General features: G+C 40.5%; 2 protein-coding genes across 2 annotated transcripts in view; one reads left to right on the plus strand and one right to left on the minus strand.

The window, feature by feature from the left end:
* The first annotated feature begins 1,391 nt into the window (after positions 1 to 1,391).
* On the plus strand, positions 1,392 to 8,328 carry rlig1 (RNA 5'-phosphate and 3'-OH ligase 1). The gene is made up of 7 exons (XM_083666373.1): positions 1,392 to 1,587; positions 3,458 to 3,575; positions 5,059 to 5,154; positions 5,538 to 5,654; positions 6,471 to 6,668; positions 6,919 to 7,091; positions 7,531 to 8,328. Exons 1-7 carry the CDS (start codon positions 1,498 to 1,500, stop codon positions 7,717 to 7,719), a joined length of 981 nt encoding a protein of 326 aa, XP_083522499.1. The 5' UTR covers positions 1,392 to 1,497; the 3' UTR covers positions 7,720 to 8,328.
* Positions 8,329 to 8,511: 183 nt separating this feature from the next.
* cep290 (centrosomal protein 290) overlaps positions 8,512 to 16,677 on the minus strand; it is a 30,638-nt gene continuing 22,472 nt past the window's right edge. The window contains exons 40-53 of the mRNA XM_083666374.1: positions 15,908 to 16,039; positions 15,668 to 15,813; positions 15,292 to 15,447; positions 14,006 to 14,129; positions 12,382 to 12,516; positions 12,130 to 12,216; positions 11,654 to 11,818; positions 11,256 to 11,378; positions 10,920 to 11,089; positions 10,603 to 10,744; positions 10,390 to 10,463; positions 9,617 to 9,720; positions 9,225 to 9,283; positions 8,512 to 8,870 (exon numbers count right to left, since the gene is read on the minus strand). Coding sequence (XP_083522500.1) covers positions 8,682 to 8,870; positions 9,225 to 9,283; positions 9,617 to 9,720; positions 10,390 to 10,463; positions 10,603 to 10,744; positions 10,920 to 11,089; positions 11,256 to 11,378; positions 11,654 to 11,818; positions 12,130 to 12,216; positions 12,382 to 12,516; positions 14,006 to 14,129; positions 15,292 to 15,447; positions 15,668 to 15,813; positions 15,908 to 16,039 — 1,806 coding nt within the window. The 3' untranslated portion in view covers positions 8,512 to 8,681. The remainder of the gene's footprint in view (positions 8,871 to 9,224; positions 9,284 to 9,616; positions 9,721 to 10,389; positions 10,464 to 10,602; positions 10,745 to 10,919; positions 11,090 to 11,255; positions 11,379 to 11,653; positions 11,819 to 12,129; positions 12,217 to 12,381; positions 12,517 to 14,005; positions 14,130 to 15,291; positions 15,448 to 15,667; positions 15,814 to 15,907; positions 16,040 to 16,677) is intronic.

Consider the following 16,677-nt stretch of genomic DNA (forward strand, 5'->3'; position numbering starts at 1 on the left):
TCAATGCTCACACCAGGGCCCATTGGCAGTCGTAATGCCAGAAGACATTTTTATTTTTTTAAATTATTATTATTATTTCTTAACAGGAGAGAACTTGTACAGGGAGCGTAGTGGGGGTGAAGAGGTCTTAGGAAGGACTGTTAAGATGTAGCCTGAAGAGATGTCAATCTACGGCGGAAGATCGGCAGTGACTCTGCAGTCCTGACAGTGGCGGGAAGCTCATTCCACCAGCGGGGCGCCAGGACAGTGAAAAGCCGTGACGCGTGCAGTGGAGAACGCGTGCAGAATGTTGCATAGATAGATAGATAGATGATATGATGTCTATTCATCATAGTTTATTTTATATTGTCTATGACAGGAAGATACTCGTGAAATGTTCTATTAGATTGTCCGAAGTTGTATGTTTCTCACACTATCGTTTTCTTTTTAATTAAATGCATACAAAGACTTTTGGGTCTGTTAGGGAGGGAAATACACATTTTCACAGGTGGACCAAAAATACACAGCATTTTATAACAAAAACAATTTGTGATTGTCTTGTTTTTCCCCTTCTGAGGTAGCATCCATGTGGATTCTTTCTGATGGTCACAATGTTTCTTCATAGTTGCTTGTTGTCGCCCAACTTCAGAAGAGCTGTGATTGCATTTCTCAATGAGGAATGAGGGAAACCCCATTCTACAGTATACATTTAATTAAGTGAATGAGGATATTTGGTGTCATTTCCTTGAATTACACCAAAGTGTACCCAGCAAATAACCTTAAACACTATGTTCTTCAACAGTAGAACTATGTTAGTAGGAGTTTGGAACTACTTTTCGAGTTTATAGAACATGCCATGTAGATTATAACAATAGAAATATTATCTAAGGATAATATATGTTAGTACATGGTACATGTTGTTGCCTAATACAGTGGACCAATGATTAATAGGTTCACACCGCCATCGCAGGTGGTATACCTCAATACCACTGCTGTTGCAGACACAAGGTGTGCAGTGCTGCCAAAAGCCAACACAATTAGTTAAAGATTAAAGGCAAGATTAAAAAGATGGGGTTTGAGGCATTTGCTAAGACATTGCTTTAGACTCAAACTCACCTGATCTGCATTCTAGGAGTAGTGCCGAGTAGAGTGGTACCAGAGATAAATTGAACTGATTTAAAAATACAATCCATTACTCTGGGGCGGTGCTATTTCATCAGGGTACATACATTTGTGAAGATAATTAGCATATTGTTCGTGGTTCCTTGATCCCTATTTACCATGTTTAAATGCTAAATGGAGTTTAACGTGCTGTTATTTTGAAGAAATCCTCATTTACATTCACCGGAGGTAGGTGGGTGGAGTTCCAATATTACAGCTCAGAGAACACAGATGTCACTCATTCAGTTATATGGGTAGACACAAGGGAATGAATTGAGCAGAAAATGAATTGATTGTCGTTACCGTTATAAATAAACATACTTATTTAAAGTAGTTACGGTCTAACAACCTTCTATAATGCGGCAGCTCGGTTCAGTTCAGCAAAAGATACCGTGTGTTTTTCTGACCGAGGTGAAAGATGAACAGTCCAGAAAACGCGAGGGTCAGGTTGGTGACTGCTGAATCTAGATAGTTGGCGTATCACAGCGTTCGCGAGCGAACTTATAACATGTCTTAGCTGTTGTACTTTGCATACATTTTTGATTTAGTATTTGCATTTTGTGTTTCGTGTTCGTGTCACATGGGATGCCCCAAAAATTCCATAGCTAGCTTACTTCTGTAGCATGTTATTACTGCTGGCTGTATCAGTATCAGCTGATTGGTAACGATGCAGTCTGCACAGAAGCAAATGCACCTGACCGGGGTGCCAGGGAGATTCAGGAGGGTGCAAAACGTTGCAGGTGATATTATTCTGCTACAACGGTCTCACATCGCGGATTTGAAGACATGTAAACGAGTAAAATCGCTCGCATTAGCGTCTGCTCATTTTGTTTTTAGACATGGCGGGGACCAGTACACTGGAAATAATAACCTCTTAGCCATTTCCCGATTACAGTCAGCATTCCGAAAGATGCCCATCGGAAAAAAAACAACACTCGCATTCACGTGACCCATGCTGTGGTTGTGACATTTCTGACCTAAATTAAATTGTATTTTTGAAACATAAATACGTTTGAGAAAATGTGAATGTGAATCACATTATGTGAGGTTTTTTTCCAATAGGGTGTAATTGCAGACCGCTGTCAACTGAAATTCGACTCGGTGTACCCAGCTACTCGGGTAGCGTCTATTTCCGGGTCATTTCCTGGTTTTGATATTGCGCAATAATCAGAATTAATATTATATTATATATTTAATGGATTTCGGGTCCAATTTAGCTAATATGCGTTTATATTCATGGATTGTAAATTAGGTGTAATATAGCTAATGTTGTTATCAACGGTATTTATCCAATTAAACATTAGGCAGCCATAAGCGCTGTTCAACTCGATCATTAAAATGAAATCACCCGAGTAAATTTACACACAGTCGGATTTCCACACCGTGACAGATGTGACAGACATTATACACACTTGTTGCCTCCATTTCTCATGTAGGTCACGGACCAGGATACAACTTGTTTTTTGGGGGGATTTAAGTGATTACATTTTAATGATCAAGTTGAACAGATGCGTATGGCAGCCTAATGTTTAATTGGATACATACTTTATTGTTGCTCTACATTACATAAAGCTAGCTCGATACAAACGCATATTAGCTAAATTACACCTAATTTACGATCCATAAAGTTAGCTTCATGCAAACGCGTATTGGCTACATTCCACCTAATTTACGATCCATAAAACGATCTCGATACAAACACATTAGCTAAATTTAACCTAATATATATATCATGATATACACTTGTTGCCTCCCTTTCTCACGTCGTCCGCCTAGCGTGAGAGATGTGAGGTGCAGGATTCGATCCCTGCCTGGAGCCTGTTTTTAAAAATAAAAAAAATAATATTTAAGTGATTTCATTTTAATGATCGAGTTGAATACATTAAATAAAGCTAGCTCGATACAAACACATATTAGCAAAATTACAACTAATTTACGATCCATAAATACAAACTCATGTTAGCTAAATTGCACCGAAAAAAAACAACATTAAATACACATGCACTCATAATTGAGGTCATTGGGCAATATCAAAACCTGGAAATAGGGTTTCAATGAGGAAATATGCTTTTTGGCACCAACCACTGCAGTTCTCCACTTGGCCACATGGTATAGACGGCTTCAAAATCTCTTGGCAGGATTGTTCCCCTGGTGTCTATACTACATGTCAGAGAGGCACAATAATACACAATATCTTTATTTCTGAATGTTCCACAACGTTATGCCTACTGAACGCAGCCCAGCTGTTGAATGTGTTTATGTTGGTCCACTGAAAAGACACTGATACCAAGGTGCCTCTCTCTGTTTTTTACAACAGCAATTTCAGGTTGTAGCAACTAATAATGTAAACCCTATTGCGCTGGAATCGAATATTGACTCTGCACTTGCCACAGAAAAGCTGGATGGTACCTGCTGCTACGTTTCAGTGTATAAAGGTGAGTGAGGTAGCAGTTGCACCGCATAAAATGAACATTGCAGTTAATTGCAAATGGAACTAGAAAAAATAAGTTCCAGAAGAAACTTTGTGGGCTAGCAAAGTCTTATTTGGTAGTAGAAAAGATTTAATGGTTTGATAGATTAGCTGGGTAGTTGAAAGAACTCAAGATAGTTCGTTTTTATGGTTATAGCGGATAAATGGATGGAGAGGATAGATAAGGTTAGATACTGTAGATGGAGAGACAGGTAAAAGGTTATATTCTGTAGATAGATAGAAAGAAAGGATGTTCACAGAGTAGGATAGGCAGATTGTTGGAGGATAGATGGATAACTATAAGCCTGGGGTAGTTCAATGGAGTGGTTAGAGAGAATAGAGTGGTTTTAGTGGCGGTAGAACTGGTGGTTAAGAGTGTGCATTGTTGTGTTATCATTCGAAAAATTACTTCTGCAGGTCTCATGCTGTTTTTATTGAAGAGTTCTGAAAGTTCCATGGCAGTTGCAGTAACAATGGAGTTCACAATGTTGGCTTAAACCAACATTTCACCATGTTAAGGATGCTATTTGTTTTAGTTACAAAAGGCTTAATAGTTTAATAGGTATCAAAATGAAGTTGTATTAGTAGCAGTGAGAAAATTGGCAGAAAAATAATCAGTAAAAGAAGTATGAGCAAGAACAATAGTTGGACTTGCTGAAGCAAGCCCACTAATGACAGAATTAGATGGGCTCAGTGACGCAATCAAGCAACATTTAAGGTGATACTGTATAGACCGAACCGAGGGCTTGGAAGTCAAGCTTCAGTTCTCCTACTTCAACCTATATATATATGCCATTTAGCTGATGCTTTTATCCAAAGCGACTTACATTGCAGTGAGTGCATACATTTTTTAGTATATATGGTGCCAGCGGGAATCAAACCCACAACCTTAGCGTTGTTATTACCATGTTCTACCATCTGAGCCACAGAGGACCACACAGTTGGTCAGTAGGTCAGTGTTTAAAAAGTGCATACTGTCATTGCAACGGAGGGCTAACTCAATGCCGCTGCTGCGGCAGACATAAGTTGTGAAGACTACTATGAAGTGCTGCCAAAAGCCACCATGAGGTGTTCACCAGCTGTGAAGCATGTTTGAAAAGATATCTCCTATATTTGGCAAAATCTAGTTGATTAGATAGATCAACTCACAGGAATATGAAGAGTGGACATTTTTTAAATAACAAGTAATCTTAACAGGGATCAACTTGTGTTTTTCAAATATCGTTATCTACTCTCATGCCGTTTGTTGTAGTCATCACACATTCTCACTACCTAAGCTTTCATACGGGCAGCGAGGAGAAGCAGGGGAAATGTTTCAGTGGAAATGTTACTACTGCTGTTGCGGTACCTCCGCGCTACCATCGCTCAACCATGAACCTTTTAAACGCTGTACCTTTTTGTACTAGGCTACGCTTCACTTTGCCATCTAATGTGTCTTTCTTTCCCAGGGCAACCATATCTTTGGGCACGGTTAGATAGGAAGCCCAACAAGCAGGCGGAAAAGAGGTTCAAAAAGTATCAGCATTCCCACAAAATCTGCAAAGGTATTGTATTTTAACTGCAATATGTTTTATGTTAACAGGCCTATGTCTTATTGTCTTTCATGGTGGCAGTTCCCTCCACAATGATTAGGCCGTTGATTGCTTTTCTCCCATCCCTCACTAAGTTGTTGGTCAACATAGTACTGTCAGTTTATGTGGCATCCATGTGGACCTCTTTAAAGGGATAACTTCAAAAAGAGTGAACTTTCCTTATATTTACCATTTTCATGCGTTAAACATGCTAACCAGGAGATGCTATACATTGCTAAATAACTACCTAATGGATTTATGGATGACCTGAAGGTTAACAATAAAAGAAAGAACTGAACTATCCATTAAAACAGTGCAGGTGAATGACCTTACAATGCCCTGCTCTGGTTGATCAGGTTTCATCTGGAATGTGGAGGAGGATTTTCGGACTGTGCCAGAGGCTTGGATCCCAGCACACAGAGTCCAGCACCACAACGGACAGCCATTGCCTGATGAACATGGACACATTCCAGGTGTTTTTACACATTCATAACTGCAAAGCTTGGCTACAAACTATCTTCATCCAGTCCACTTCTTAAGTAATGGGAGAGTGAAGCATTTTTTCTTTTTACACTCCAAAAGTTTGGATTGAAATAAACAATACTATGAGGTTAAAGTAGAGATTCTCTGCTTTTACTTGAGGGTATTTGTGTACATATTGGTTTCACCATTTAGAACACTTTCCATATAATCCATATAATATCCAAATTAAGCACTCATGTTTAGTATTTGGTCGACAATCCTTTGCATGCAATAACTGCTTGAAGTTTGCAACCCATTGACCCGACCAGATGCTGGGTATCTTCTCTAGTGATGCTCTGTTAGGCCTGTACTGCAGCCATCTTCAGTTGTTGTTTGGTTTTTGCCTAAAATCTTATGAGGAAATGAAATGCATGTTCAGTTGGATTTAAATCTGAACATTGACTTATTGTGTTTCATGGACACGGCCTCTTAGCCAGTTCTAGTGGCAGCTATACACATGCACAAATGATGTGACGGAACACACCTGATTTACCAGAAACACCTGTCAAGCCAATTGTCCCATTACTGTTGGTGCCTTGAAAATGGTGAAACCGATATGTACACGAATACCCTCAAATAAAAGCTGAAAATCTCTACTTTAACCTCACAATAATAGTTTCATTTAAAGTTCTGGAGTATAAAGCCAAAAGAAGAAAAAATGCTTCACTGTCCCATTACTTAAGCAGGGCACTGACATCATACCATGCTGTAATCTGAGAGAAGTAAGTAATAAATACTGATGATGCCCTGTTTTTTTTTTTGTTCAGGTTGGGTTCCAGTAGAAAGAGAGAACAAGCAGTACTGTTGGCACTCATCTGTGGTGGACTATGATACTGGGGTAGCACTTGTTCTAAGGCCAAGTGCTGAGAATGAAGACATGCTGGAAATTGCTGTGGTCCCACTGGCTGATCTCCTCGAACAAACCCTAGAGCTTATTGGAACCAACGTCAATGGGAACCCATATGGTTAATGTGACATTCTCTCTCACGTGGTCATGTCACATTTTGTACAGCTGCATAAACCATACCAATTCTAATGCTGTGTCTGCTTAAAGTAATGGCCACCTAGTTTAGAAGGTAGTGACCCAAGTATAACCTAATGATCAATGAGACTGAAAAGTCCTGTTTTCTGACCCTCCTGACCAGACTATATAGAATTATCAATTCAAATGTTGAATTTTTTGTAATATTGTTTTTGTGTGTTTGTTTCTGGTAGGAATGGGAAGACAAAAAAAACAGCCTATCCACGCCCTGGTTCCACATGGGAGTGTGTGTATCCGAAACCCTCCCCCGGTGGACTACCAGCAGCTGTATTCCTGGTTCCAAGACAGCCAGGAAGGACAGGTGGAGGGCATCGTCTGGCACTGTAATGATGGCACCTTGGTGAAGGTAAGCTCCCTCTTGGCTATAATTCATCTGAGGTGTCAATTCAATTGAGACACCACTTGGCTTTAAGGTTGGGCAATATCAACTTTTTCTTATTGACGATATTCATTTAGAAATAGCACAATATATTATACTATTGTTCATTGCTTAAGTATGGTGGAGACATGCCAGCTTGAGCAAAAAAGACAACTGCTGTGCATAGAGTGTATGGATGGTGTTGGAAATTATGTGGTGAAACAAAGCGACATGTTCTCACTGCTGATGATAACGGCAGTTATGCACATATCTGGAGTTTTAAGCACTTTTGCAGACTGTCTGTAAGAGAACACTATTACAATTTGCTCAAAATAACATAACCCTAACCCTTTTAAACTATTCTTTAAAAAAAAAAATATATATATATATATATATATATTAAAGAAATAAATATGCTTGCCTGCAGCTTCATCGTCATCATCTGGGGCTGAGATGGCCGGACGTGGATACCTTCCTGAATGCCCGAACCGTGGTCGTTCATGTTGAGGGCACGGTACATGAGTATGACATCACCAGCAAGAGCTTGTTTACAAATTTCTCCAAATTAAATGGACACTGCTTCAGCAGGCTTCAGGACATCCAGTTTGACCCTTAGCTCAACCAGAAATTCCCTATTCCTGTCTGTAAGCTTCCAAAACTGTATGCTGCATTCAAGTGCTCCTTGGAAATAGGGAATTTGGACATTTTCAAGTGGACAACTCATGTTACTTTGATATCAAAATCTCAGAATTAGCCAATAGGGAGCTCAGAGTTTCTGAGTAACACTTGAATGCAGCAGTATTACCATACAATATTACACTAGGGTCAGTACATTTGCCAATCCTCTAACATTGCCAATAAATCGATGCTGCCATTAATAATTCCATTGGAGTATTTTAAGAGGCACTTGATCATACAGGTCAACAGTTGGCATTTTTCTGAGAGGTATTCCGAAAACTACTCCTATTGGCAGTAAAGAGAGAAACACAGAGCCCAGTCGTGCATGATTGTTGGCCTGATTTTGTGGAAATGTTTACAAGTGAACTGTATGACGAATCAGCTACAATGTAAATTAGACCAAAAAGTGCAAAATGTTGAATGTTACAGAAAATGATATTGTAAATAAGATGCCACAAATGTTATATTGGTCTTCCATGTGAAAAAACATGCACAATAAAAGCCCTGCAGATATCGAAGGCTGTCATATGTAAATACTGTGAATTTGTGTTTGATATTTATTTCATACAGTAAGTTATTTCAAACGTCTTTTATTATAAAAAAAAACACATTGTAGATGCTTATAGATGGAAATTAATTGATAAGTAAAGTTTACAATAATCTAGGAGATGTACAAATGTACAACTATGACAAGTGCATAAAAAAATACATCCTTGCTACAGAACAAAACAAACTTGGTGTTGATATAAAGCTGCATCACAAAAAGAGAAATATACAGTTACATTCACATGTACTAACTTCATGTAAATTCCAGAAGACATGGTATTGGTCCCAAATTCACAATAAAACCTAATACCGACATATTTAAGACTAATGCTTTACAAGGGACATCATCTCGTGTTAGCTGACGGATACATTAGTTGGAAAATCAGTCGCAACACCAAACTGCTCACACACCTTCTTCAGCTGTTCCTCCAGAACTATGTTTTTCTTCACCTCCAAATTGTAATTAAATTTCAGATCCTCAATCTCCTCAAAAAATGTTGGGTCAAAGTTCTCCAGTTCTTTCTTCATTTTTTTCACATCAGCCTAAAAATGTGAAGGACATTTTTTAAATGTAATTTATATAAGGAATAAAAGAAATCGGTATGATGTAGCCAAGAGATAGCGGGCAACGACTGGAAGAAATAGCTAGCCTGAAACGAGATAATTCTCTCGCCAGCCTTTTTGTTATAACTAAATGTTACATTGCCATGTTCATGCGTTTATGGAACTGCTAATGAGTAAAACGTCTTGCTTGGGTAAGGCTGAAACACTTTCTGAAGTCATCCTACTTCCTGTGGTAACATCATATTCCATAATCTACCTTTCACATTTGTATTTTCTGAAGTCTCAGAAAAAACAACAATTTGTCAACTTCTGGAATGAATACAGTAACATTACCTGCAACTGCCTTTTCTCCCGATCTGTTGCCTTCAGCAGGGCTTGTAGCTCCTCATAACCTGATGACGAAAATATGACGTAAGTTTGTTGATATGCACATATGATATGCAGGTTCTGCCTTTTATTGAAGGCCTTCTGGCATACAAGAGCACTTTTATAAGAATAATGCCAATCGTTAAGTGCAATGAACACGCACACCACCATGTTGTCTCTTGTTTGTGTTGATGGGAATACACCCGCAGATATTATATTAAAAATACTCTTTTATAAATACTTTAAATATAAAAAATACCAATAGTGTGGCATCACAGAACACATGCCTGTACGGTTTTATTTTCAAAGGAGTCTTGGGAAATTGTCAAACAGAAACAAAATGCCTTTATATGTCTTACCTGGTCCAGAAGCGTAGTCAGAGGTTGTCCCATACCGCTCACTGTACTCACTGAGCTTCTGTAACAGCTCTGCCTTCTCCCGCTCCAGCTTGTCATTGGTCAACCTAAGACACAGGAAACATTCTTATGTCTATGACTGTTGATGTAATCATTAATGAAATTACTCTTTTCAGCCCATGCAAATTTGAAATGAGAAAATAAAGGCAGTTTTCTTTTTATTTGTTCTGATCAAATTTCATAATGCATTCCTATATTAACACTAGAAGCCGCGGGCCCTCATTACTAACCAAAGTACCCAGAATGAGGTCCGGAGACATCCATTTGTTGACGTTAGTTTAACAGTGTAATCATTGACTTACACAATGCCCTCCATAAATATTGGGAAAGGGAAGCATTGCTTGGCTCTATACTCCAACAATTGAAATCAAACAATTACTATGAGGTCAAAGTAGACTAGTAGTAATAACAGCTTTAATTATTCGACTTGCTTCAACAGCAAACTATTGCTCTTTAACACACTTATTAGGTGGGCTTGCTTAAAAAAAATTCTGTGTGATATTAAAAACAGACATTTAGGAAAAGCCAGGGAAGGAGGGCGATATGGGTTTCACAATGCTGAGTTATTTCATTATAGTGTCACATCGCGCCTGTGGACCTCCCGTTGCGACTACTAGTGTTAAAGAGCCACAAGTTTGTAATGGCATAACAAATCAGAAGAAATACATAACTACAGTTTGCCCACAGTGACAAGCCTATATGTGGCATGTGGTCACCTCATTGACTGGAATTCCTTGGTGAGGCCGGCATCAGTCTTTGCTTCTGTTGGAACGTTTTTCAACAGCTCCACCTAAAGAATTAAAACCCAATAGCATCTAAAACGATACAGCTTGTACGTTTCGTTTTTTTGTATTTACACTTGTATAAACCTTTGATTACGCAGAAGGAGATGAGAGGAAGGAATGTGTAAAAAAAAAGATAAAGCACACCTGCTCCTCAAGTTGCCTGACAGCTCGTTGTGCTCTCTCCTCCCTCTCAGTGGCATCTTGCAGCTGCTTCTTTAGCTCGGAGAGACTGGAGCTCTTTTGGGATATGTTCAACTCAAGCTCTTTCATCTTACTCTCAAACATTCTGAGGGAGGGAAACCGTTTATCAGTCAGCCATCTTGCATCAGAACTTCCGACATGCTTGGCAGTTTACCAGAATAAGATGTATTTTTCTTCTGCTGGGTTGCTGTTCCTTGCTTGATGAAGACTGAATGGGATTATTTCAAGGTATGACTGATTACTTTATACAGATACCTCACCTTGTAACCACAGTTGCCTTCCAGGTCTTACTGTCTGCACCCTCTGGAACGGCCCTAGATTGGGCTGCCAGTAGACTTTGCCTGGTCTTCTCAAGTTCCGCTTCGAGCCTCTCATTGGTCACCTCCAGGCTTGTCTTTGCCACTCTCAGCTTCTCCGCAGCCCCGATCTCCTACAAAGACCGAAATTAGTCCAGTGACATCCAAGGAACTAGCACGTACATAGTGAGCTGCAAGGATATTGTTTCACAAATTACATTGTTTTTGAATAGCATGAGTTTAGGATTGAATGTTAGAACTACGCAGGACCTTCCAAATGAAATTAAAGAAGTTTTATACCCTTTTCATATCCTTGCGCAAACGTTCATTTTCCATCACAATTTTTTCCACTCCTTTGGTTTTTGACTCCAGCCTGGAACTCAGCTGTGCATCGGTTTGTCCCTTGAGCTTCTCATAGTCATTCTGGAAAAGATGGGAGAATGAGAGAACACATTATACATTGTCAGATGAGACTGTGCTGCCTTAAACTGCATACTTTGAATTTTGATCCATGTTAAATTTAAATTAAATTTCTGTGCTTGCAGCCTGGATATATTGTAGGTAATCAAAGTTGACGAAGGTATATCTGTGCTTTATATACTCCTTTACATAGGTTCTAATTCTTATTGTGTGAATAAAGTGTTAGTTAGAAATTCTGAAATACATGACACTATTAAATCAGTGGCTCAGCAGTTAACCTTGAGTTTTTCATTCTCTAGCTCCAGGGCTGTGAGCTGATGTTGAGTTTCTGTTGTGGGTGCTTTCTTCAGTGCTTCGTTCTCCCTCTGCACCCTCTCCACCACCCTCTTCATCAGGCCGATGGTCTTCTCCAGCTCTGGCACAGTCTTACCGCTGCGACCCGCCTGGAAAGGGAAAGGTTACACTCCATGTCAAGATCCAGAGTTGGAGAGTGTATAATTTACACCCTGACTGGATAGTGAATTTGCCTCTAAAATGAGACCATCTTCTGTGGCCTGCATGGCCAATTCCCCTCTCAATGTCAACCTTCATGAATACCGAATATTGTATGACACATGCTCAAATAACTATGTTGAGTAATAAAACAGGATAAGGGAGCGTTATGTTATGGAAGACCTGCTCGCGTTGGTCCAAACATTGGTCTTATCCTGGTTAGCAATGTCACAGGTGAAGTCACAGGTGTGGAAAGACCTACCCCACGGACATGACCCAGCTTTTTCTCCACCTCAGCCTTTTCCTTCTTTAGAGCGTTGTACATCTCTTTAAGGTCTGTAACTTGGTCCTATCAATTAAGGAGAGGTTATAAGTGGATGAGTTGGAAAACAAACATCTCAACATATTGTCACAAGCAAAGGTTTTACTTCAGTCTTATTTTGAATCAACGCAATGTTTGATCTAGCCTGCCGTTTAATGCAATCTAGTTAAGGTCTTTGGTCACTGGTCGCACCTTTAGTCTGGGCAGGTCCTTGTTAGTCTGCTCCAGTTGAAAGCGGAGCTCCAGGTTCTCTGAGGACAGTTTCAGGTTTTCTCTCTGCACCTCGTACTCTTTCTGTAAGGGGGTGCCGGAGCCTCGTCCCGATGTCTGGAAGGAGAACAAAAAAAGAACAACTATCATACACACAAATCAGAAAATGACAAAGCTACAAAGAAGAACAACTTCATTAGAAGGCAAGGTGAAGGGAACCAGGTAAGTGCAAGATCACCACACAAACAAACATAACAGAACACAAAGGACTGGACAGAGGTACACAATGACTGGGAGCCTAACACACTATCAAGCAAATCACTGCGGGTAGATGTGGCACGTTCTGCTAACACATGCCATCTTGGCAGGGTGGGTAAAGGCCATCTTTGGTACCTTGAGAGTTTTGGAAGATTTAGATTTGGGCTTCTGTCTTTGCTGGCCTTCCTCAGTAATGACCTTAGACTGCAGCCCGCCACAGACTCTTTCTGAAACATCAAGATCCCTCTCTGCGATGTCATCAGCGTCAAGATATTTGATAATGACACTCTCAGAGTCTTCGCTGACGATAACACTTGGGTCGGCATCTGGCTCTATTATAAAGGACTCCTCTGGTTTCTCCTCTCCGGTCGCCCCCTCCACAGTCCTAAATGCTTCCCCTTCCTTCCCGACCATTTCCTCAACCGCCCCACCCACTTCCGCACCATTTCCACCAGCTCCCTCTGTATTTCTATCTTTTTTCCCTCTGTTGCCCACTGTATCCTCTGAATCTGTATCTCTCTCGCTGCCTCTTACCCCACCTGGCTCAGAAGAGGGTTTAGCAGATTCAAGTCTGTCTAATGGTTCACCAGCCTCTGTCTCACTTCCCTCTGGACACTGGGATTTTGGGGGCTTGGCATCATTCTCATTGAATTCACTGATATCCAGTTCTGTATCCTGTGTTGCACTCACATTCTCAGTATCAACCACTTTACTAGGATTCTCTCTATCAGCATCACCTTTTTCTGTGTCCTCCTGTGCTGACTCATTAGCCTTGTCTATTTTTCCCTGATCTCTGTCTACTTCTTCTGCCTTATTATCATTCTGTTCTTCATGTCCTTCTACAGTCTCATCTGTTCTGTCCTGGTCTCTGCTCTCTACACCCTGATCTGTTCCAACAAAGTCTGTTTGAGTTTCTCTTTCTATTTTGTTTGGCTTTAGCACCCTCATCAGGTGAGAGGGGTCAGTGGCCATCTCAGTGTCGGCTGCCGTGTCATCTGTCCTAGTGGCTGCACTGTTGATGGTTAATGATGCCACACTTTCTCTGCCAGGGCCGTCATCGACATCAAATGTCAGAGAACGAATTCCTCTCAGAGACTGGGAGACTGAACTTTTTTCCTTCACATGCATGAAGTGGAAATAAGGAGAGGGGTGAAAGGGAGAAGTAGAAAGAGAAGAAAGTGAGGTGAAGTGAAGAAGCAACACAAGAAAAAAAGATAGAAGCCTTATGAGGCCTTGTGCACATGAAATCAGAACACAAATAGTGAGATTATACACTGTGAGGGCATTTGTAAACAGAGCTGTCGTGTCTGACGGGGCATGTCATGTCATGAGGTCAGTATACACTTACAGAGGGTCTGGATGGGGGGTCCTTGGACATCTGGTTCTCCAGGGAGTGAAGCCTCTCCTCCAAGTAGCGGTTTCTTAGGTTCATGTCCTCCATTGCAGCATCTCGAGGTAAGGCCTGCTGCTGTCTAAAATGGAGTGAGGTCTTTGTGTGAATTTGTTATACTCAATGCAAGCACCGAGACAGATACCAGTGCTATTGAGGAGATTATCTTCATTTTAGGTCACATGTCGTCCTGCCCCCCCATCCTCACTGCAGCGCTAGATAGAACTTTGAATAGAAGAATAGAATACAGCCAATATCAGAAAAAAATAAAGTTCTGTCACGAAAAGACTATCCTGGTTATGTGGCATACCTTTTCTGACCTCTCTCCCAAGCAAGGAGGAAAGAGGAGCCTGTGGGCTTACTGTGAATGTGTGCAGTAGTAACAAAACGCTTTGCAGAGAGACGGTGAAAACTTCACTCCATAGTTAATCTTGGATTTGTTATTTAGCAACCTAGCTGGTGGTCTTTATCACAATGGTTTGGTGCGCTGGGCCAGGAAGCAGCTAATATATAAAAGCACAAAAACAGGAGGTTCCCATATTAACATACTGTCGGACCCATCTGTGACTAGTACTATATTTACATATGGATATTGTAAATGGGCTAATAACTAAAAACTGAAGAGGAAGATGCAAGAGTAATTATTGGCATTCAACAAACCCAAAAGACTAAACAATTCTGCCATCCCCACAATTGATGTGAATTATTTGTTTTTGACTACTTATTATAAATGATGCAATGTTAAATCATTTTACTTTACTTGGAGTGCCTTATTTCAGATGTTATACTGTAGGTACACATTCATTATGCTCAGTTACAAATATCCGTAACTCATTAATTAATGTTACAACACTTTTTATACATAGTTCCCCTATTACAGAGCAGTTGTGCGCACCAGGGCTGTTGCCTCTTGGCCTATTTTTAGTTGATTCAAATGTGGACATTGGCTTTGTAAATACGGACTGCATGTGACATTCCAAACATGAGACATTAAACGGCATTGAGCTTGAAATTAACAGCGGTTTCCGTTTTTAATCATCCAATTCGGCCTATAGAAATGATTTAGGAACACGTGCAACCATGTGACTTTTGTTTTAACTCCGCTCTTCGTGAGTGAGAGAGGTGGGCACTTGGGCAGACTATCCTCTACAGAGAGGTTAAGGCACATAGACACATTTCCCAAATGTTCAGTTGTTCGCCTTTAAGCTTAAATATAAACAGTTTGAACAAGGTGAAGCCCATACTTCATGCTGAGGATCTGTTGCTCCAGCTCAGAGTTCCTCTTCTTTAGCTCCTCCATCTCCTTTTCAAACTCTAGTGTCCGTGCTCCCACTACCTGATCTGCTGTCACGCCACGACCCTTCAGCTTCCTCTGCAGCCCAGCCTTCTCCTGCTCCAGTCTTAACACACGAGGACATGGCAGAACATAAAGACAGTAACTAGGCTTTAGCATGAGCATGTGTGGGGCCTGATGTGTCCGGTGCTGAGCCTTGTGTCCATGTTGTCCATGTTTGGAGTATGTGTTTGTGTGTGTTAATGTCTCTTATCTACTTGATTATCATGGTTGTTTTTATTATGTATGGTATGGTAGAATTGCAGTATGGATGTTTTAGCACTGACCTTGCATAGAGCTCTTTGAGTGTGCTCAGCTGTTTAGAGAGAGACTCTGTTTCTCTCTCTTTCTCCTTCAGTATGTTACGCACTTTCTCCATCTTGGCCTGCCACTTTTTGCCCTCCTCCCATCTCACAATTTCTTCTTTCAACACCTGCAAATAAGAGTGTGTGATGAGACATTAACTTTTCCTCAGATTGTGGCACACAGTTTACATAAACTCTAATGCAATGGGAGGGGATGTTCACCTTGTCATCTTTTACACTTTTTCTCTCAGTTGGCTCTGATCCAGCCTTCCTCTCCAGCTCTGACTCCAAGTTACGGATTTTCTTCTGCAGCCCCTCCACTGTGGGCCCCTTCCCATCAGACTCAGACTGGCTCTATACCCCAACACATAAAGTTACACAATCGTAAAAAAAAAAAAAAAAAAGGTCAACAAACACCAGCATAATACAGACACACAGACACACAGACACACAGAGCTCAGCTGACTTCAGAGGGAAATGAATCAGCCTGTTAGTAGGCTTTCTGTCTAGCAAGTTGTTAACCTTTGGATGACTCACACATGACCAGAGCATGGAAATGATTACCAAACCTTTCTCTAAAGCGTCTCTGTCAAGAAAGTTGTTAACCTCTGGCCAATCCACAAGAATGACCGGAGAAATTATCCTCAATCTCCTACTGAGCCTTTATGAGGAGTCATGTGTTTCCTGTGCCCATATTTCTCAAGGCTCTGCAGAAAACTCTTCCACAATATAACACTGGGGAGTACAGCTTCACTAGTAGACACTGGCAGCTGTTCAGACAAAGACACTGTGTTCTGCCCATTATATTGTACCTTTCCTTCAAGAGTCTTATCGCTTGAGGTGGGGTGGTGTTTTCACAGGAGTACATTATAAGAGCTGCGACTCTTATTCTTTGTGTATTCAGCTGATGGATCTTGGGATTAGAACTATTGTAACTTCACTCAGGTTTTTTTTACTCTTTATTTGGTAAAAGGCTAACTTTTATCTCCTCA

The sequence above is a fragment of the Argentina silus genome (genome assembly GCF_951799395.1).
Source record: "Argentina silus genome assembly, chromosome: 3".
In the NCBI taxonomy this organism is placed as follows: domain Eukaryota; kingdom Metazoa; phylum Chordata; class Actinopteri; order Argentiniformes; family Argentinidae; genus Argentina; species Argentina silus.